The sequence below is a fragment of the Pseudoliparis swirei genome, chromosome 17 (genome assembly GCF_029220125.1).
Source record: "Pseudoliparis swirei isolate HS2019 ecotype Mariana Trench chromosome 17, NWPU_hadal_v1, whole genome shotgun sequence".
NCBI classification, from domain to species: Eukaryota; Metazoa; Chordata; class Actinopteri; order Perciformes; family Liparidae; genus Pseudoliparis; species Pseudoliparis swirei.
In genome coordinates this window covers 16,118,558-16,142,250 of record NC_079404.1, presented here as the reverse complement: position 1 = coordinate 16,142,250, position 23,693 = coordinate 16,118,558, and the positions used below count along the sequence as shown (strand labels likewise).

Sequence of the window (23,693 nt, the reverse complement as noted above, 5' to 3'; positions counted from 1 at the left end):
CAGGTGCATCACACACGCACACACACACACACACACACACACACACACACACACACACACACACACACATGCACACACTGGACTCCAACATTAGAGCGGTTTGATGTGTGTGATTAATTAGATCATATTTCTACCGCAGGAGGAGGCTGTAAATAGGTGGTAATGTGAGGCAGTAAATGTCTGGGGGACAGACAGGGACACTCATAAGAACATAAACACACACACACATACACAAACACAAACACACCTACACACACACACACAAAGATAAGAGCACACGTCCGTGGTTACATTACTTTTGGGGAGGTTAAATTGACTTGTATATTTACTCTAATAATAACCGCTACCCCTTTATTCCTAATACGAACCCTACACACACTCAACCCGTGACATGAACCTAAACTTAACTTCACCCTCACCGTAAACTAAGTGTTCACCCTAAAATAAAAAGATTTACTTTGCGGTGACGTGTATTTTGTCCCCATAAGGGAGAAAGGTCCCCACAAAGTAATAATATCAGACCCGATACATACACATATTCACGTTTTCATGAGCTTTAGGGACATCATATTTAATTAAATCAAATTCCTGGAGATTTACCCAAACCTAATCCTGATATTTACCTACACCTTACCATATTCTTTCCTAACCTCAGAACAAAGTCTTCACCCTTTCATTTCATGATTTACTTCATGAATAAACAAGATTGAAACTTCTTAAATCAGTTTGTGGAAGGGTGCTTGTGTGTATTCATTCCAGGGTCCATGAAACACAAAGAAATGGTTTAGAACCACTGGAATAAACTGGGAACGATCTCATTGAAAAACAGTGATGATGTGGTAACGGAAAAGAATGGAGGCCCTGTGAATCATGGGTAAACAGCAGCCTCTTGTGGTAAAAGAAGACATAACAAGTGATTTATATTAAAGTTTGATTACATTTAGGACAAATAAAAAGACCCGTCACCTTCATTCTAATCCGACAAGATTAGAAGTAAATTAATGTAAAAAAAGATTTAACTTTCTTTAGACGTTTTCCCACACATGTCCCGCCTTCCTCCTATCGCTTTACATTACTTTTTTTCTTTCTTTTCACACGTGCATTTTGCAAATACTTTTCTCTTGTTTTAGTTTTTTTCCTCTCTTCATTCTTTCAGAGCTGCTCAGACTCAAAAATGTTCTGAACGGATACAGAAACACACCCTCAAGTGCAGGAAATGTGTGCACCATTCACCCTCCTCCTCTCACTCTCTCTCTCTCTCTCTCACACACACACACACACACACACACACACACACTCTCCCTCTCTCTGGCTCTAAATTGAACTAAAGTAACCTCTCTCCCTCTCCACTCTGGTTCTTGAGGAAAGGCGGTGTGTGTGTGTATTGCTGCCAAGCGGTCTGAAAAGAAGATTCTGCTTCTCTCTCCCAGATGTTCTGCTCTTTCTCTCTTTCTGTCTCTCTCTCTCTCTCTCCCTCTCTCTCTCCCACAGTTTTAAAGGCGTTTCTATGCATCAAACCAAATATTCCTGCTGACAACTGATGCCTCCTCCTGTGTGTTCACACATCAGTGCAAACGGGCCGTGATCACAGTGGATGAACAGACCACACAAATGTGGTGAGAGTGAAACGTCTCACTTCATCTGCTCACGTTCGATTCAGCTTCTCTTCTTTTCTTTCTTATTCGGTCCTTCCTCTAAATGTGACATGCAGTTTGCGTTTCATTCATTTGTTTTGGGTTCTCTGCATCGAGCTCTGTCGCTCAGAGGATCTCCCTGCATGCACCTGTGCTCGACACTTTTTCAATATCACAAATTTCTTATGGTAATGAAAAAAGAAGCGGATTCAAATAAAGTGACTGACGGTCTCACGTGGAGTTAACACCCAGAACCCGCTCGGCTCATGTCTCTCTTATGAGGTGGTTTGTAGGTCAAAAGATGTTTTGACAAGTTATATTCAACCAAAATTGCTTTTCTTTCACCGTCCTTATAAATTCACGAGGGTTGTAATCTTTACATTTAGACTTCTTCCTGATGAAACTCCATTATATTCCTAAAAGTAATTAAGTTTATCTGTTATTATTCATTATTTTTTGTCTCAAAGGAACTGAAAATTGAGCGTGCCCGTCCCACAGAGGAGCATAATGTCAATATAGCTTTTGTTTTTATTGTGTTTTCCTCCTGATCCCTCTGTCAGATGTGTGTGTGTGTGTGTGTGTGTGTGTGTGTGTGTGTTTCTATAACCTCCAGTGAGAGACGTGAGGGGTTCAGTGTCCGTCCGGTTTACGAGAATTCAATCTTTTACTTTTCTTGTGCACGACCTTCTTTAGGATCTGGGTGGAAAAGCCCAGAGGCACACTTCTGTTATTCTTTTCTTTTTTTTTCTTCTTTATGGCAATTTTCTCCAGGAAAGCCCAGACTAAATAAAAAAAAAAAATGTGGTGTAGGTCAGCAGCTTTGATGCTTGTGTGGGTTAAAAATCCTGCAGAGTTTCCTCTCTGCCAACGGCTCCTCTAGTCGTCACCAACTGCACTGCTCACTTCATTTGAAGAGCACGCGGAGAAAATGGCTTCAAAATGTCACCCGACAGTCAGCGGACATTATCTATCTGCATTCTCTTTCTTATAGGCATGAATCCAGATCCTTAAATATGAACGTTGTGTTGTTTTCTTACTCTTCTGTGAGCAAAATCTGAATATCTTTGAGTGGTGGACATTTCAGGACGTCATCTTGAGCTTTGCGAAACTCTCATCAACGATTTTCACCAACAACTAAACGCTTAAAGGAGAAGATAATCGACAAATTCAAATAATAGTTAGTTGCAACCCTATTTCTGTCCTTAATAAAAAAGTATTGAGCACCAATCACAAATCACTGAGGAGCAGCTTAATGCACTCGTGTCGTGCTGTGCTCCGGGCAATTTCCGATTTTCCGAATAAATAAATAAAAAGTACGATTGTAATGCAAGTCAGAGATCCTACTGTAAACTGACCATCTCTGAAAGTGATCTTCAGATAAAATATTGGGGTCATGTATTAAAAAACAGCCAAAATATGTGGAGGTTTGTGTCGGTGTTCGCTGCCGTGCACCTGGAGGTTGGAAGTTGGACAAAATGGCAGATTTCCACCCTTCACGTCATCTGAAAGGCTGCAGAGGCTCGTGGGTTTGTAACGCTGGGATGGATTGTTTGTAGATGTTTTTTTTCTCTGCAGAAGAGATCCTTTGTCTTCTGAGGGAAACAGTGTTCTCCCTACAACCCGGACAGAGCTACAATTTGCCTTCCCTTCATAGAGGTCAGAGGTCAACCCCCTTGTAAGTTAACCAGCAACCTTCCAGTCTCTGTTGGAAGGTTTCCTGAAATGTTCTGGTTTTGGAATACATCAAATACAAACTCTACATCCGTCATTCGCGGACTCGTTCACTCATCCACCTGTTTATTTGTTCGCCCCCTGACTCGTGCATCAGCTCTCCAGCTCTTCTGACGTATCCTGGACGTGTTTGCAGGAAATGGTCCGCGGCCCTATAAATCCACGAGTCCGCCACAGCCCCCCATCTGCTCTTACATAAGACATCCCATAATGCAACAGTGCCTGGTGCCACGATGCTCTGGAGTTACAACGATGAATGAGCAAAGGGTTGGATTCCAGCTGTTTGTTAAATAATATGCAAAATGCAAAACACGGACAGCGACAGTTACTGTTCAGAGCGCCGGTGTTGTATCTTAAAAAACAGCGTGCCAAAACTCCCAGCAGGCTTTGTGTTTCCACATCAGGTGCACAGGACTGCGGAGAGGCTGGGCCGACAGTTTGAGGCCCAGACGGCGTAAAAAAAAGTGGAGCCAAACACATCTGCTGTTACGGTAACACAGCACACTGCAGAACAGCCTGAGCTGTGAAAACAAACAAGAGCTCCACCTGACGGCCCGACTGGACCCTTTTTTAGAAAAGCTGACACTTAAGATTTGAAAAAAAAAAAGATCTCAGTGGAAATGTGTGTCACTGAAGTTGCTTGTTTCCATTCTAAAGCCATTCTAGTTCATTACGGCACGTTGCTGAGGCCTTTCTGTAGCGTTTCATCTTCTTGTATGAAACAAGGCGGATATTTTAAATGTTCTATTGGCCTTAAAATAAAACTGCACATCAAAAAAAGGAAAGCTGTCATTACAAGAATGTCAGATCTAAATCAGTTCCTTAAAGTCTTTTCCAGGACCTGAACCGTTCAGATGAGCTCAACTTCACCGAGAAACCACACACACACACACACACACACCTACACACACACCTACACACACACACACACACACACATACACACACACACACACCTACACATACACACACACACACACATGTACACACAAACACACAAACACGCACACACACATGCACGCACGCACACACACACACACGTCTGCGACATCAGGAGCCCTTCAGGTTCCTAATGTTCAGTGGGAGTTGGCCCGAAGCCCAGATCCTGTTGCTCACTAATTATGGACAGAAGTTAAATTGTAGTGGTGACGCAGTCTGCAGAGGTTTCCGTCAAGTCTGAATCAATCATAGATCATCACTTCCTCATGTGACTGTCAAAATAAAAGTCCCACTACGAGCGTAACACTATAGGCCTAACGGTTGTAAAATAAAATAAAAAGGATGGATTGGGGGAAGATTACAATAGATATAGTCACACTCAATACATCTATGTTGTTACTAGACACTCATATGGGATAACAGAAACTCAACAATAAAACTGATTATTTTCAGATCACTTGTAGGCCTACAGGAAATTAATTAAATTTTCTTAAAAAACAACCTTCAATGTTTAAAGGGATAATTATGTGGTTTGAAATGAAAGGCTCACCGAAAATAATCAATACCCTTGTCAGCGTATTCGCTATATTTTGAATATGTTCACCTTAATCTTGCAGTCAGACGGCGGTTTGCGACCGGAAACGGAATGAAAGTGAAACTTATCATTGCCCTCTTCCTTCAAATCACTTGTGACAGCCAAGCGGCCAACGCCGAAGTCCCCAAACCTGCAGTTCATCAAATGGCCACACGAGGTTTTCAAAAAGTGAATCAATCCCCACAGACCCCCCCCCCCCTCCTCCCCATGTTAAAAAATCATCATCTTTAAAAATAAGTAAACCATTTTACAGCCCGTTACAAAAAAATATGTTATAGCCCCCCACATGTTTTTTTTATATATATTTATTTTGATTTTTACAAATGAACAAGATAGGACTTTAAGGATACAATACAAAGGGAAAGGAGACATAGAAGAGTAAAGAACAACAAAAAACAGGAAAACAAATAGATACAAAATAATTAGAAAAACCACAGCCAAGAAGACATTCGCATCTCACCAGTCTAACATAAGTACATCTTTAAGGTTACATCATCAAATCAAGTCAGCATCTGTACCAGTGGTTTTACACATGTTTAAATACATATTGATTCCTGTGGCTGTCACAGGAAAACATATAATGGGCTCCTGCCTTCGTCCACAGCGTTGTGTCTGTTTCTCCAAACAGAGACAGAGGCGCTGGCCATATTTCCTGATGACCGTGGGCTACTCTGCAGTTAATATGTATATATATTTATATATAAATATATATACATATTATATATAAATATATATAAAGGAGAACATTAAACAATGTTGAAAAAGTCATTTTTTTGGTAATGTATCCACTTTTAAAGTCAAAATGATGTAATTAAGCCAACAATGATTAAGGCATTACTCATGGTTTCACTGTTTAAGTAAAACATACACGACAGTTCATCTCATCTCATTACGCGGGCAAAGACAGAAGAAACATTCACATTTGGATTTCATAATTTTGTCAATATTATACAAATTAAAGTTGAAGTCTACATTAAGTACCAACAGAGGAATACAAAACAATAATGACAGAATCACCTCTAACATTTAGTCAATTAGATAATTGACAAAAAAGTTTTTGATTGACCACATGATATATCATTTAATGTATTTCATAATTCCTCACCACTGTTTCTTGTCGGAATGTTTTATTATTGCACTTATTGTTCAGTACCGTTGAGTTTTAACAGGTCCAACCCTGTTACATGTTCTTCCCTTTTTTATACTTTATTTATGTTTGTAGTCTACCACTTTTATTGTTAATCCAAAACTCCCATTTCCCGTTATTTCTCTCTCTCTCTCTCTCGCTCTCTCTGTGGATGTGTGTGTGTGTGTGTTTGTGTGTGTGCGCGCGCGTGTGTGGCGCTGCCGTCTCCAGGCTCTGCTCTGCAGGCGCCTCCTCCTCCTCCTCCAAAACATGGCGCTGGCCCGCCGCGCTGCAGCTTCCCCGACAGACGACGCAGAGAGGGACAGACGGAGGAGAAGAAGAAGGAGAAGAAGAAGAAGCGGGTAGCGGCTCGTCCTGAAACCTGTTTTTACAAACTCTCTATCTCTTGACACGAACAGAACTCCGCGTGCTTCGAGGTGTCCGCCGGAGAACTTTACTTGGAGCCCTTTTTGGAGACGTTTACGCGTCAGACCGCCGTGCGCGTAACAGAGAGCCCACCTGTCCCGACGAAGGGAGACTTCACATTCCGTTTGTTCCAGGATGTGAATCTCCCTGATTTACATCACATAACGGGGCCGAGCGAGCGGACAGGCGGGTGGGGGGTTCGGGGTCAGCGGACTGGCTCTGGGAGGAACATGTGCGGCCCTGCGAGGAGCAGAACCATCGAGGCTGGAGAGGACTGAGTGTTTCCAGGGGGAAAAAACAACAACTTTCTTCCCCTCTTCTCCACCGAGAGGATGGATGGAGAACATTCTGCGCTGTCAGGAGTGGAGAGGGAAAGAGAGAGGCTTCCACCGATTTACAACAGCTCCGCTCCTGCTGTAAGAACACTGCATTTTATTAATTATTTATTTATTTGAAACAGAACAAAAACAATTTTCATCTCAATTGAGAAAATTGTGCAGAAAATATGTTTTTTCCCCTGTGTGTTGAAGATGTAATAGTATACTTCCCATTGAGGGGGGGGGGGGATGTAACTTACTATCTAATGTGCAACTTCTTATTTTGTATTTATTTCAAATTTGGAATAATACAAACTAATATTAATATTGTTAGAAATTGCAGAAATGTTACATGGTACAAAAGGCAAAGTATTAATCCCTTAAAAAAAAAACACCCAAATGAAATTTAAAAGCAACTTTGATTTTTTTAGAAAACACTAATGATTAAAAATAGAAGTATATTGATTGTTGTGTAATACCAGCGGCATAATATCTGAATGAATGACGCTTAACTTTAACTATGATAATAATCCTGTGTTTTCTAAAGTCAGACTTTAAGACAACACTGTATTTGTTTTATTTAAACATGACACAAACAACACATAATCAGAGAGTTAGGCACGACACAGTCATATCCATGTGCATCTTAATACACATTTATAATAAAATATAAGTCCCTCACTCGATTCCCAAACCATTCTATAATAACTGACTGGTAACCTTTTGGATCGTCACATGCAGTGTGCTGTAGTTTTCTCCCTGTGGAAAAAGTGATGCCTGCTGTCTCCACATAACGACTCTTGACATATTTCGCAGTGCTTTAAAAAAAAAAAACATCGCGAGGAGTTGAGTGTTGGACTGTTTTATCTGTGTGTTCTTTTTAAAAAAAAGGTTTGACTCTCGCTGTCACTCCGGAGCCGACTGGCTTACAGGCTGGTTGGGTTGATGTCTTCTCCATCGTGTCAGGGAGCAGGAATGTGCAGATCAGACGATTCTGACCAATAAACAGCCTGTCACTGCTCCGACCGGCTCTGGTCGGGTCTGGAAATGCAATAAAGTGGCGGCGTGCGTTTCTCCCTCTGCAGCTCGTTTGTGAGGCTTCGGTCAGACCGGTTCTCTGATTCCTCCTCAACTCGTCTTCGCTGGTCTGAGGAGATGGGGCTCATACACACAGAAATATGAAGGTGGCATCTGGAACTGAAAATGGTTCCTCAGAGTGATGCCATAGAAGAACCATGTCTGGTTCCACTAAGAACCTTTTAAACCAGGGTTCTCTAAAGAACCATTTCCTTTAAGAGTTCTTCAAAGAACCTATAAAGGTATCTCAAAGAACCTTAAAAAATGGTTCTTAAAGGCACCATTTCTGGTCCCACAAAGAACCTTTCAAAGGATTCTTTTTAGAACCATTTACTTAAAGTTCTTCTAAGAACCTATAAAGGTGTCTCAAACGAGAAGGAATGGTTCTGCAGTAGGTGATGGTTCTTCGTCGAACCACAAAGCCTTTTAAAGAACCATTTAAGAACCATTACTTTTCTGTGTGAAGGTTGGATAAACAAACAATACCATACCAATGCAAATAGAAGAATTTAAGTTTTGGTTCTCCACCTGAATATAAACCAGAGCTGCTGTTTTAAAGAGGCTGCCACAGGGCTTACAAATAATCTCAATAATTGCTTCTTTCTTTCTTTCTTTCTTTTTGCTTGTGGTTCTTGTGATTATTCCCGGTATTATTCTCTCACAGTACTTTCACACCCGGCGATCCAAAAGGGACCAACGGCCGGCCTAAAACTGTCTACCGCGGTTGCCAGACTCGCCCCAGACCTGCGACGAATGATTCACCAGGGTAGATCAATTCTATAAGTCGTCAGAGAGAGAGAGAGAGAGCTCAGTGTGTGTGGGAGAGAGACATCGGCTGTGGAGCTCCTCAGGTGTGGTTTCTCTTTGAATGACAGCGTTTCCTCTCAGACTGAACGACTGTTGGACAGAACTAATGTCACAAAGACTCACTGACAAGAAAAAGTAACTGCTGCTGCTAAAAGTTGCCAATAGTTGTCAGATGTGAGCCGGGACGCCGTCTGTGTTTATCTGGTCGAGGACAAACTTTGAGAAATATTTGTCGACAACCGATCTCCCCGTTCCAAAGGAAAAAAAGCCAAACTGAGAGACGGATTCAGTCGACGTGTCGCCTCTGCGCTCATTGCTCGGTCGACATCGCCGTGGTGATGTCAATCAGCCGGTGTGGCGGTGGTGGTCCGTCGAGGTATCACAGTTAAATAAAAGAAATAAGCATCAGAAGCTCCTCTTGACCTCCTTCTTGGTCTTCAGCTCCGCGTTGACTTCACAGGTGTTTGTTCTTCTTCTGTGGTTTCCGTGGATCTGTTTCCTGAAACTCACGGGTGCTGCTCGTTGCTGCTCGGCGGACAGATGGAGCTCCTGTTCACACCAGAGTTGTGTAGTGTTTCTTATGACTCACTGTGTGTGTGTGTGTTGTGTCATGACTGACACACACAACCTGCTCCTCTCTGAGGTTGTTTCTGCCGGGACAAGCCGTCCTTTGTTTTTCCTCCCTGTGTTGAAAATAATATAATGTCATGGAAACAGTAGAAGGCAAGTGTGCGTGTGTGTGTGTGCATGTGTGTGTGTGTGTGTGTGTGTGTGTGTGCTGATGCCAAGACTGTGATTGGGTTCAGATTGTTCCTGGAGGTCTTGTTTCTTTGGAAACCCTCTTCCTGCTCCTTCTGTTCTGCAGTCCCTGAACACACCACATATGTATGTGTGTGTGTGTGTGTGTGTGTGTGTGTGTCGTTGCTGCTGTCAGGAGCGGCTGCCGTGCATCTGCTGATCTCTCCACCTCCTCGTCCTCCACCTCTCATCCCTCCTCCTCTTCTCTTCCTGCTCTCCGCTCTCCATCCATTCGGACGTTGTTGTGACTTCCTTCAGTCCTTCGTGTCTTTCTCTGTCTTCCCCTTTTTTATTCCTCATCTTTATTTTCTTCCCGTCTTATTGACATCAATTTCCTTTCCTTTCCCTCTCCTAATTCTCCCTCCCTCCCGCCCGCCCTTTCCATAACTCACCTTACCTCATTCCCTCTCTTCCTTTTCTCCTCCTCCCTGTAAATCCCTCCTCTCCTCTCCCCTTCACGGTGATGAACTCCAGGGACGGGATACGTTACGTTGGATAGGCCGGCTCAGTTTTTAAGGGCCGGATCAATTGTTTTATTCTTATTGTCTGTTCATGCAGCTGAAAGTCTGGATTGACGTCAGGAGTTTCCATTCTGGTGAGAAACCTCAACCTCTGAGACGCAGAGAGCCACTTCACTGGATATACTAGTCATGGTAGCTGCTGGGCTTGTTTATCATATTTTACAGAAAAGAGTATTTAATTTTTCTTTAATAAGCATTGCTGTTCATACTTATTACATTTTTGACTTCATTTATTCTCATGAATAAAATGCAACATGTTGCGTTTTCTGCAAATTTCCAGAATTGCATATGCACGGAGCTTCAGGGCCTCTTGAAGTATAACTTTCATCCGTTATGGCAGATATTAGTGGCTTATCATATTTATATTAGTAAGTATACAGGACTGTCTCAGAAAATTAGAATATTGTGATAAAGTTCTTTATTTTCTGTAATGCAATTAAAAAAACAAAAATGTCATGCATTCTGGATTCATTACAAATCAACTGAAATATTGCAAGCCTTTTATTCTTTTAATATTGCTGATTATGGCTTACAGCTTAAGAAAACTCTAAAATCCTATCTCATAAAATTTTAATATTTCCTCAGACCAAGTAAAAAAAAAGATTTATAACAGCTGAGTGTTTGTCAAGGCTCAGGAAACCCTTGCAGGTGTTTCGAGTTAATTAGACAATTCAAGTGATTTGTTTAATACCCTACTAGTATACTTTTTCATGATATTCTAATATTTAGAGATAGGATATTTGAGTTTTCTTAAGCTGTAAGCCATAATCAGCAATATTAAAAGAATAAAAGGCTTGCAATATTTCAGTTGATTTGTAATGAATCCAGAATGCATGACATTTTTGTTTTTTTAATTGCATTACAGAAAATAAAGAACTTCATCACAATATTCTAATTTTCTGAGACAGTCCTGTATATTGCTGTGTTATTTTAAATTGTGTGTTTATTTCATTTTTACATCATTCAAGTGTAATTAAGTAGTGTTACTGTTGTCATCTTTGATATTGAAGGTAACAATATTAGGCTGTACAATTATATTCCACACATTGAATACAACCAATAAAAGTATGTCAATGAGATTTTAATTCAAACAACTCTTTGAAAACTACATTTAGGGATCCATGATCAAAACATGTGTCCATGCCATCATGAATGTGTGTAAAAACATGTTTCGAATATATAACAATATTTAATATATATATGATTATTTTTAATTTTTTGTGATTAACATCAACATTTTCAGACATTCATAACAGTGTCTCCAACATAATATACGATACGCCTGCATACATCCCCCCCCCCTCTGCTCCTCGTGGTGATGATGTCATCTTTCAGGGTTTCGGGCGAGGAGCTAAGCAGCCGTTTCCGTCTCTGGGCACCTTCATCTCCACGCTGAGCCAGAGGAGGGACGCAGGGGGGCGGGGCTTCGCTGGCGGCATGACGGGCACCCTGACCAGCACCCAGTGGCTCAGACATGGTGAGCTCACAACTATTCTATCTACCTGACGGAGCAGCTCGTTATTTTTGGGGGTTTTCATTCTCTCGTCCCTTCTGGTTAGTTTCCTGTATTTGTAAAAAAAGGGTGAATACAAATAAAACCACACAATTTCTAAATCTAATATTCAGCTTTAAACTGTTGTTGGCTGTTCAAATGAAACAAACGTCTAAAAATTGTCCCCGAAACACTATGACCAAAAAAAAAACCACACAAAATAATCACGCCGGAAAATGTTCTGCTTGTGAGAGGAAAATATGACACGGCTAGACGAGAATTTCTCCTTCTCCTTCTCCTACTCCATACTGGCTTGGACCAACATTGTGTTTATTGCTATGGCTTCGGCTGTAAAAGGAAGACGTGAGAGGAGGATCAAAGTGCACCTCAGTTCTCAGTCTTATATTTCACAAAAACAGATTTTAGACATAACAAAATAAATAAAAAAATAACATTTTAAAGGCAAATGTAAAAAAAAATTGTCTCACAATCATTATTACTGGTTTAATTATTTTTTCTTCGGTCTGGTGGATCTGGACGGTGCTCATGATGAAGGCGTCTTCATGCAGCTCATCAGCAGCATTTTACATGAACCCCCCCCTATGTGATTCATTTAAGGAGACTTTTTGAAGATCTTCTGATTACCACAGACTTTAATCTGCATTATAAAAAAGAAAACAACCGTCTCGCCTCCTTTCCCACTGGAGAAAAAAAAAGAAAACCCGCCTGGCATCTGGCTTATATCTTCAGCGGGAACACGAGGTTGCAGTCGGCATTCATTCCCAGGGACAAGAGACTGCAGAAGTCACGGCTATTTATCTGCTCCCGCTCCCATTGGGCGGTGATGGAAACATGACACCGCCGGGTGGACACGCTAATTCCCGCCCCCTTTTCCCAGATCTTTCTTTGTCATTTCCCCCCCAAAAAGTTCCAGAAATGAAAAAGAGGTCACCATTGTGACATACACAATACTTCTAAATACGTTTTTCCGCCAGTACACATTTGCAAATTCTCAAACCCAAGCTGTGCAACAAGCTACGTCAGCACTTTTCTCATTTTGCCTCCATGTGACTTCATCCCAAAGCAAAACGTGAGTCAGGGAAGCAGCTCCAGCGGTCGCTGCGGTGCGTTCGCTTGTCTTTGTTCTCCCCCCGCGCTCCCTTGTCTCGTCTCGGCGGTAATGATGTGTTACTTCCTCTATTTACAGAGCTCAGACTGTTTATGTTTGAGCAGCGAGCAACTTCGTGCCTCCAAAATGGAAGGTTTTCACAAAAGAAAGAAAAAAGAGAAGAAGAAAAGCCGTCCATGTTTCCCAGTTGCGTTTCAAGAGTCTCGCAGAGCGCAGAAAATTACAGGATCACACTTCTAATTGGAAAGCAACAGGCGTTTGTTATGGGGCGATTCAGGTAGCAGCTGAGAATAAGCTTCTTTACGGCCATTTCAATATCAAGAAGTAACTTCTCTGTTGAAAAAGTGTTTGGGTTTCGATATGCTCGATATGTTGCATGAAAAATGAAAATGTACATTTCAGTTTCTCTCAAGTTCTCCAAAGATTAATAAAGAAAATTGGAAAATTGAGAATATCTGCAACAGGGGGAAAGGAGATGAGGGGGGAGAACAAAAATATCGAGATAAAAAACACGTCACGAGGTTTAATTTAGTTTTTGATATAAAATTGATGTTTGCTTCCCGTTAAAAGGCGAGGTTATTTCTGACTGCCGTGAGAACCCAGACCCAGGGCGGCGCTCACCAGCCCGCTTTGTCACCACGGCTACTGATGCCAGAATAATTATGCAAACCTCCGCCCCAAATGAAAACCATATGAAAGTAAAACACTCAACACACACACACACACATACAGGACAGTGTAGCGTTCCTCGGGCCTTGTAACAGCCATCCGGCCTGCTGGATAATCACCACAATTTGCTATTTCATCTGTAAAGTATTACGGGAGGTTTGTAAATTACTTTTTAATATTGTCGAATTAGTTTTCTGTCTGCCGAGGCCGAGCCGAGCAGAGATCCGTCTGACTCTCATTTCAAGATTTGACACACTGGTGAAACACCTTTTCTAGAAACACTGGCATCAGAGTCCAGCTTGTAAAAGATTAACACCTTTATGTGTTAAAGCTGGGGCACAGCAGCAGGATGAAGGGAAGGAAACAGCACGATTGGCTTGCTTTAATACATATTCTCTCTCTTATTCCTTTGAAAGTTGACGGTACATTTGAAGGTCATCTTCCCAGCATGCTCGTGGTTTAGTCGTCCTCAACATCCCCGACTTGAGCTTTATAAAAATGACGGCGATCGGATCACGGAGCTAGACGACCGCCTCCACCCCCGCGGTCCGGCTCTTTTTTTTTCTGGAGCATTTCTGAAGGTTAAGAGGAAGAAAACAGGTTGCATGCGTTGAAACCCGGCATCCAGAGAGAGTAAACGGCCTCGGTGCCACCTCCAGACCACTTTGTGTTCCACCTTTGTGTTATTAATTAATTGGGTTTATTTGTTGTTGTTGTTGTGTATTTTATTCAGTCAATCATTGCAATACGATACAATATTATTCTATATAATATACAAAACAGAAAGACTGAAAAGGTATAGGTAGAAGCAAAAAATGCTTATATACTCCTAGCCTAAATTATTCTAATCAAATAAATCAGAAAATGTATATAAAATAAAGAAAAATAATAAAGAAAATAAGTTATATACAGTATATATATATATATTATTTATTTTCTTTATTTTATATTAAAATATTAACAACATATTAAATAATATTAATATTATAATAAAAACATTAAAGAAAGAAAATAAATAATATATACTCAACTCAATTTGGTGACGCATATATATATATATATATAAATATAAATATATATCCATATACACCTTCCATATACATACGTTTCAATCCCATTTATAACCCTCAAAAATGGTTTTATATATAATCCTTTTATAAACCAAAAATGAGTTGACCATTCTTACATTCATTTTGACGTTGTTCCATAATTGGACTCCTCCAATAGAATTACATCTTCTTTTAATCCCTTTTTTAGCCTTTTGTACAGTAAACTTACAAACATCTCTCAAATCATATTTGCCATTTCAATTAACTTGTTGCATTTTAGAATAATAAGTCCCGATGTGGTTTGGTCGCACAGCGGATGGACGTTGATGGCGAGCCCGCTTCATTCACCAGGCGGCGTGGTGGCGTCAGCCGGGATAAATAATAAACGGGCCTCCGTACACACTCGAGGGGAAGATAACAAGGAGTCGCTCTCATCCCTTGTCAAAAGACATCAAAGGCCTGGTTGAAGTAAAGTGTAATGAAAGACAGAGGGCCAGAGGACGTCCTCAGAGGTCTTGAAGGTGACCAATCCGAATGAAAGGGCGTCATGGCGACGGATGCTCGATGCTGTCGGGAACTCAATTTGGTTACGCACAAGCTGACAAAAGGTAATCACGAGTCGCTGATGGAGGAGCAGAGCGAGGATGATTTTCTTCTCCTTGGCTCTGATTGGCTCTCGGAGGCGACGCCACTTTTCTTTCTGTTTCCATCCACTCAAAGCGATGGATGAATACGCTCAGAGGATGATTCGCGAGTCTTTTTCATTTGTTTTCGGCAGGACGGGGTTCATCAAAAGGTAAAATATTGATTTATTTACCGTGGTCACGATGATTCTTATTATTTTGTGAACCCAGGGGCGGATAAAAGTCATAACCATCGACCAAGTTCCTTGCACATACAGTGATAGGATTGTTAAAACTTAATATATTTAATACATATCCACCAGGGCCCCAAGCATCCGGGAATTTGAATTTTTATTTATTTTTACGATTATTTTGAGGTGGCTTGTTCGGAAACATACGTGTGCTAGTGAGATAGAAAAACAGCAGATTGTGACATTCTAAAGGTTTGACAATAACTACATAAACGATAACAAAAGCAAACAAAAACTAGATGTAAAAATTATAATAACAGTAATGATAAAACATGCCAGGAAATTATACCAAAAACTAACCTCTCTGACCTTGCCTCTGGCAACATCATCACACCAACATGTTTACTTGTACATGATGGAAATTCAGAATTTACTGAATAGATTCACATTTCCATTCTTGCTCTCCGATCTCCTTTGATCCCTGTGACCCCCGTGACCTTTGCTCTAGCGCCGACCTCAGTCTAATGCGCCTCCACACAAAAAGGACCACGGAAGACTCCTGTGATGTAACAGCTGCTCTCATTGTCACGCGTCCCATCCGTCAGCCTCTGTACCTGTGTCCCTTTCATCTTCTCGTGCAATCCGTCCATGCCCAAATGAGCACCCACAATGCACCTGGACAGGCTCGTCTGTGACTATTGTTACTGTGGAGACGGAGACAAAAGGGGGGCTAATTATAAACGGAGTGGATACACGGTCCATCTTCAATGACATCACTCCCTCGGCCTGAACGTCTCCATTTGTCTTGCCGTATATGAATTATACAACGAGTAAAAATCCTTCCTTCGTTTTTTTTTCCGGCTGTAATTTGATTTAAGGCTCTTTTGCATCTGCAGATTTATGCGTCTTTGGCCGTTTGATCCATTTATTGATGGATTGCCGAATCTCTTTTTTTTTATCCTCGTCAATCATGTGACCTCACCAGCAAAACGTGCAGCGAAACTTGAAACTGGCGGTTTGAAATATCAATAAAAAGTCGAGTCAGACATAATTAGATATCATGATGTTCACGAGCGGGATCCAGTTGGATGTTCTCATGTGAGCTCTATGTTGAGACCATGGTTATTTATCATGACTATTCATCCATTTTTTAAAGATATTTCCAGCGCACTTCAACATTTTGAGAGCACTGCTTTTCACTTCCATGCTTTGCTTCATTCCTGCTATTGTACAAATGAAAATAAGACATATTAACATAAAACAAATACAAAAATGTCAGACATAAATATAAATAAATAAATATATATATATATACACACACATATATACACACATATATACACACATAAAAACAGGAAACAATGATATATATATAATATATATATATATAATCTATATATCATTGTGTACTGTTTTATGTGTGTATGTGAATATGTGAATATATATATATATATACACATACACACATAAAACAGGACACAATGATATATATTCATATATATTTATCCATATATATATATATATACATGCACATACATACATAAATACATGCATACACACATATATACACGTATACACATGAATACATATAAACACAAATACTGTACATACTCAAAAAAAACACACACAAAAAAATGAAAAAGAAAAGCAACCCTTTTATTATCTTTTACTTGTAAATGTATACACCACCCTGCATCCATATTTGCATTACCCTGAAAACACAAATCCGGCCCCTGAGTATGTGACCCCTCCTCTAATTTGTAATAAAACCTTTGAGCTTCGATGTGCATCAGAGTTTCTGCATTTTAAACGTCACTATCAGTCGATCACGTTAACTTTCATTGTCCTTTATTCTCTGTGTGAGAGCTCCTGTGGCTCAGCTTTAGGAACAGATATTTTTGGATGCATATTGTTTCGGCACTTTTAATATCCAGATTTATTTATCTTCCAATTCTTTATTTAAAGAACTATTTAAATCAATCCCCAAGTGAGTACTGCTCCCGTGTGAAAAGTTCATAACTTTAACAGTTCACGTCTCCCCTGGAAGCTAATGAGTGGTTTATGGTCTGCTCCCCCCCCCCTGTCCCCCCCCCCCCCCAGGGAGAGAGCTGCCTCCCATCTGCAGCGACGTTCGCCAGAAGCAGCGTCTCTCCATCGACACGCTTCCCCCGGAGGTCAAAGCTCCGTTCCCCTGCGACCCCGTCATCCCCCTGCGGACCAAGACCACCAAGGAGTTTCAGTGAGTTTCTTTTTTTTAAGTCCCCTGGACCGGGACCCCCAGAACATCACGGTCTGCTATCTGTTGGAGCCGTGTTCCTCTTGTTGAGCATCGTGTTTGTTGCCAGGGAGGACATGGAGCGTGCCGTCCAATCAGGTGACTGGAGGGAGGTCCGAGAGTTTTACCTGACCACCTTCAACTCCTTCATAGAAATCAACGCTGCCTTCAAGGTAACACACACACACACACACACACACACTCTGGCTCTCAGCAAAATGGCTGTTTTACATGCTGTTAAAACTTCACCAGACGCCTGGACCGTTTAACTAGTGGAAAGCATTTTTTCCTTCATCCTTTTTTTCTCCTGACGCTCTCTCCTTCGCTTCTTTCCTCCGTTTCTGTCCTCCCTCCTCCATCCTTTTCCCAGCGAGAGGCGAACGGATCCTTTAACACCGTGGACGACTCGGGGGTCAACGGAAAGTTCGTCAACGCCGTTTACGACGCGCTGCTCAGCACGGTAAGCACAACGCTCGGCAGCCGCCCGCGAGCTCATCGGCGAACGGGATCGATTCGCCGTACGATACGTCGTCCTCGTATGTATCACATGAGGCAACCTTTTTTAAAGGTTCTGGCCCGTTATTAGTTCAGAAAATTCTCATGGAATGAATTTTGGCCCTGGAACAAGCCAACACACGACATGACCATAAAACACCGAACAGGGAGCAAATAAAAACTGGGAAAAAAGCAAAAGGTACAAGAGTGTGTAGGTAATTATGTTAAGAGTAAAGGAAGTACAACTATGTATGTGGTGATGTTACAGTTTAGGATTGTAGGTAAATTTGTACTTCTCCATGATATTGCAAATTAAACCTGTTTTTCTGTTAACAAGGTTGATATCAAATGGCCAATCTGCAACATTATCCAGGAAAAGTGGGGAAAACCTCCTACCTGCACTGAATTTCTTTTGTATTTTGTTGTTATTATGTATTGGGAATCCTTAACAAATATCATTTAGCAAGAAAAGAAAATATGTCTTCTTCAAAAAATGATTTTTTTCAGATAGGATGTTTTTTACTCTTGGGCGATCCATCACTTCACAGCCTCGTAGCTCGTGTCATCCTGGATTCAGAATATGAATTTACATTTCTTGTCTGGAACCTCACAATGTTCCAGATTGGGGATTTTTAACGGCCACCAACAACGACATTTGCAAACGGATAACGTCTTTTTTCTTTTTTTTATAAATTTGTTTATTTGGAAATGTTGATCGGCACATAACAAAGCAAACATGCTCTTGTTTTCTATCTTTTTTTTTTACATGTACAAACATACAACAAACCCAGCCCACCTACCCACCGGTACACCCCTCCGACCGGTACACCCACCTAGAGTACAGGAAAATAAATACATGCAAAAATAAATAAAAAGAGGTCACCTCATTTCGCCGAGCCAGACGTCTACACATATACACACACCTAATAAACACAAACATATCAGCCCGTAGACACACCTGCATCACTCTACACAGCAGTCATCACACACACATACACACACACACACACACACACACAAACTAAATGACAACAGGCTTGGCCAGTAGGCAGAAACCAGAGCGCCCAAATTATTGAATAACAGTCAGATTATTACATGAGTTTAGCAGTATCTCTTCGTATAATTCACAACTTTTTAAAAAAAATTCATATTGTCTTTTTTCATAAAGACATAAATTCTGTACTAGAGTTTGTAGCATATATTTAAGTTTAGGTTTGTTCTATAAAATGTAACACACTTGATAACACTTCAAGATGAACTTGTAAATACTTTTCTGTGTTCGGTGAGAAAAAGGAAAAAGAAAGAAATTGGTAAAAAAAAAGAAAATGGCGGACAGTGTTTTCCTCTTACAACCTTCTGATGTGTGTGTGTGTGTGTGTGTTTTGCAGCCTCAGGACATCCAGAAGTCTGTGTTGAAAGGCATCATCAACAGCCTGCTGAGGGAGTGGAAAGGGTGAGACTCACTAATCTGCCTTCTTGTGATGCAGTTGCTTATTTGTTATGAATCTTCATCTCAAGTATTTGGTCGCTCAGACAATCGTCGAGCGATGGGAATGATTGTGGAGCTCGGTTCTGTTTCTCTTCCTCTCGTGTGACAGCTTTTGCGTTGTGTGTGTTCTGTTTTTCAGGCCTCGGACCAAAGACGACCTTCGAGCTTATTTCATCCTTGTTCAGGTGAAGCTGAGACTTCTGCAGACGCAGTGAAGGCAGAGCACCGATCCACGCTGCCAAGAATCAATAATCAATATTTAAACAGCTGGCTGCTGATCACTAGAATAAAAAAAGGATTACATTTGTCCTTTTTTATCCTGTTTGACCCAATTTTCCGATCTCTCTCTCTCTCACTCTCTCTCTCGCTCTCTCTCTCGCTCTCTTTGACTCTCTCACTCTCTCTCTCTCTCGCTCTCTCTCTGACTCTCTCTCACTCTCTCTCACTTTCTCTTGCTCTCTCTCGCTCTCATTTTCACTCTCTCTCACTCTCTCTCTTACTTACTCTCTCTCCAGTCTGATTCTCCCTTTATATGGTTTTGGGGATTAGAATCAGATAAAAACAATAATTTACAGTAGTTTCACTGTGGTTCCATGCTCCATCAACACACACACACACACACACACACAGATTGGGATGAGGTCATTTGGAGTCGAGGACTGCTGGTTTCCTATCTGATGACGACTCTCCATCATTTAACGGCTGTGCGAGCTCCACATTCAAACCCAAACCCTTTTATTGGTACGGCCGTCCAAGCGGTGACATAACAGACTCACGTCTGCGTTCTCACGTCTTAAGTGAGTCATTTCTCCGAGATAAAAACAACCACCATATAAGTCCAGCTTGAGTCTGACCTGAAGAACCCAACCAGAGTTATAGTCTGATAGTTTTTTTCAGATTTCTTAGAAGTGATGTCACCGCATTCCAAGAGATGAAGTATCCACTCGATTGAAATGATGTCATCAAACCACCCGTGAGATTGTTTTTACTCATGCGAGCGTGCCGACTGAAAGGAGCCAAGGAGTGTGATGGACACGTTTGTCTCAGCTGTATAACATACTGCTGTGTGTGTGTGTGTGTGTGTGTGTGTGTGTGTGTGTGTGTAGAACCCCCAGTATTCGAGCACCAGCACCTATGTGATCTACGCTCACCTGCTGAGGCAGATCGCAGCTCTCTCCGAGGCCGACCACCACTTCCTGGTTCACTGGCTAAAAAAGTAAGTGTGTGTGCGTGCGTGCATGTGTGTGTGTGTGTGTGTGTGTGTGTTAACTGGTGATTTTTACTTGTAGCCAAGTTACCACAGCTTTCTCTTTTTTGAATTTTTTTTTTTCGTTCACTATTTCTGTCTCTATCTGTCATCCTCTTCCTGTCTCGTGTTTTCACCAGCGGGATTAGGGCGGAGGCATATTTATGTTGGGGGGGGGGAGGAGGTGAGGAGAAAGGGAGGAGGAGGGGAGAAGATGAGGAGGAGGCGAGGAGGAGGGAAGAAGGTGAGGAGGAGGGAAGGAGAGGAGAAGGGCGGAGGAGGGGATGGAAGTGGAAGAGGAGGGGAGAAGGGGAGGAGGAGGAGGAGGGAAAGAGAAGGGGAGGGAGGGGAGGAGGAGGGGGGGACACGCTCTCGTCGTCCAAACTGAGCGTGAGGACAGGCTGCAGTGGGTTGAACAGATTGTAAACTCCTTGAAGGGAAGGAGGTGACGTGAGTGTCGGCGTGTAGGCGGGCGGCGTCTCGTCCTCGCCGCTCTGCAGCTGCTGATGGATGAGCGTGTGAGGGCGAACGTACATTTAAAGTCTTTCCGTTTCTTAACTCGAACGATTTTGCTTCTATCTCACCGAGCTCTGACCCAACTTCGGACAAACTTTTTTTCCACCGTCATCATCTTTGCTTTCCGGGGGGTTGTGGGGGTTATGCAATAGTTATGGAAGGCATAATACAGTATATTGATTCTAAATCGATTTCCAACTTCGATGTCAAAAAGCATGATTTTGTCTTTCTTGAACCCAGCTAACCTTTGACCACATGGACTTATCGTGGTGCATCACCAACATGCGCGACACCAATGTCGGCTCACTTTTGGAGGGAGAAATAAAAAAGTGTAAATGGGTATTGTCATTGCGTCGGTTGTTGTAGAAAATCAAATGGTGGATCTGGAGAATCGTAACACCCCTGTACATTAACATATGACTGTCCGACCTTGATCCAAAGGTTGGATGGCATGTGTGTGTGTCTGTGTGTGTGTGTGTCTGTGTGTGTGTGTGTCTGTGTGTGTGTGTGTTGGGTCGCTACCCAGCCCGATATATATTTCTGTATTTTAGGAAAAAGTCATCCACAGCCAGCCAGTTTTATTAAACCTTAAAGACTGTTAAAAACTTGACGATTACAAATGCAAGCCGTCCTTCGCCCAGCCTTCAGAAGGAGCCCTGAAGGACGCATCCTCGATGCGGTGATGATTTACAAGCGAGCTGCTTTAAATTATAAGTTCGTCTCAGATCCCAAAAACCCAAATGGCTCCATCTGACGCTGCTACTCTTCACTCTTTAACGGTCTATTTTTGTGCGTCTATATTTCAGGATTCGTGCCGTTTTGCTTCTGCCAAGCGGCTGGTGTTAACCAATGACTGTGTGTGTGTGTGTGTGTGTGTGTGTGTGTGTGTGTGTGTGTCAGGCTGTCGGCAAGGCGTTTCAGGCAGCCGGTAGAGCGCCTCCTGCAGTTCATCTCCACCCGACTGTTTCCTGCAGAACCGGACGAACTTCCACCTCTAACCAAGTGCTCCTGGTGGATTCCCTCGGCCACCAAAGTGCTCGGCCTGTTCAGTGAGTCTCACACACGCACACACACACACACACACGCACAAAAGATCATTTTGCCCCATTTGACTTTTTCCCCGTCCTCAGATGCAGCCAACAGCGTCTCCTCGGCTCCCATCATGCCTTTCACCGACTTCTACAACATCACCCTGGAGCACATTGACTTCATGGAGGAGTACAGGACCTGGCAGAACTACGGCAACTCCAATAGGTCAGATGAAGTGTGTCTACCGAGTTTTAATTGGCTTTTCCATCTCCTGACTTTTATTATAAAATGACTGAACGTGTCCAGAATGTCTCTGAGGCCAAACTAAAAAATAATAATTTACGTTTCGTTGACTGAAATGTGGTTAGATTGCCGATATAAAAGTCTCCCTGCCGGTATAATAGATGTGTCGCTTGTGTGAAATGGAAACAGCTGTTTTTTTATACAGAGATGGATATTAAATAGTGGAGCAGTGGAATAGATGGCGTTAGATTTTCCGTGCTTATAAGCACATCAAAACGCTCACAGATGCGTCGACACGTTCTCTCGACTCTCGACCCAAATGACCGAGAGCTCCTTCTGAAGGATTCCTGGAAGTCGGACCGAGTATCAGGGACGAGGTAACGTTCTCGTAGCCGCCGCGGCTTAACGCCCCGACAGTGGAAAACACTTCCAGAAGCCGCGGCGTCTGTTTCGCGTTGCGCCGCGCGGCTCCTTAACGTCCGATAGAAGGAAAACTGATCCAGAAGTTTACGGTTCAGACGACCGGCTGGTGCGGTGGGGAAGTCTGCTCATTGCGGAGCTCATGAAGTGTTATGATTTAAAAAATAAATTAAGAAAACACTTGAGAGTTTGTCAAGAATTCATTGTCAGGTTCGTTAACTTGTCCGATTTCCTTCTCGTCCTCTCCTTCAAGGTTTTCCTTCTGTCAGTTCCCCTTCATCCTTTCAACGGTGGTGAAGAAAGCCATCATCCAGAAAGACTCTGAGCAACAGATGATCAGTCAGGCCAGGGTGAGACACACACACACACACACACACACACACACATGCAAACCCTTTTGTTCCTCGTTTAAATCGTACACATAAGCCCCTAACCCTCCATCTTACGCCCTCTTTCCCTTATTCCTTATTTACCAGGAGCTCAGCTCCACAGACGCATTAAACATAGAAATACGGCCAAATGTGCAGCGATGTACGCAGGCAACAAATGCACGTTTAACACATTTTACTTGTGTGCGTGCGTGTGTGTGTGTGTGTGTGTGTGTGTGTGCTTCACAGCAAAGTCTGGTCAGTAAAGTGTCTCGCAGGCAGAGAGTGGACATGAACCTTCTGTTCCTCAACATCAAAGTACGACGAGCACAGCTCCTCAGCGACTCACTGGATGAGGTCAGTACACACACACACACACACACACACACACATACACACATAGTACAATAACGCAAGGTAATCGCTCCCTATTTATATGGAAAATAAGGAACAAAAAGGCTTTTCCACAGCGGGGGATTCATTATTTTA

At 42.1% G+C, this 23,693-nt stretch overlaps 1 protein-coding gene across 2 annotated transcripts in view; it reads left to right on the top strand.

The window, feature by feature from the left end:
* Positions 1–6,288: 6,288 nt before the first annotated feature.
* Positions 6,289–23,693, top strand: part of hectd2 (HECT domain containing 2) — a 37,886-nt gene continuing 20,481 nt past the window's right edge. Inside the window, exons 1-13 of one of the 2 annotated variants that reach the window (XM_056435717.1) lie at positions 6,843–6,866; positions 10,008–10,044; positions 11,306–11,447; positions 17,224–17,362; positions 17,469–17,571; positions 17,769–17,858; positions 19,282–19,346; positions 19,522–19,567; positions 20,489–20,598; positions 22,045–22,193; positions 22,275–22,398; positions 23,090–23,186; positions 23,454–23,561. In XM_056435717.1, the coding sequence (XP_056291692.1) occupies positions 11,408–11,447; positions 17,224–17,362; positions 17,469–17,571; positions 17,769–17,858; positions 19,282–19,346; positions 19,522–19,567; positions 20,489–20,598; positions 22,045–22,193; positions 22,275–22,398; positions 23,090–23,186; positions 23,454–23,561 (1,071 nt within the window). In that variant the 5' untranslated portion in view covers positions 6,843–6,866; positions 10,008–10,044; positions 11,306–11,407. Of the gene's footprint in view, positions 6,867–10,007; positions 10,045–11,305; positions 11,448–17,223; positions 17,363–17,468; positions 17,572–17,768; positions 17,859–19,281; positions 19,347–19,521; positions 19,568–20,488; positions 20,599–22,044; positions 22,194–22,274; positions 22,399–23,089; positions 23,187–23,453; positions 23,562–23,693 lie in introns of both variants that reach the window. The other variant, XM_056435716.1, reaches the window with a different exon arrangement.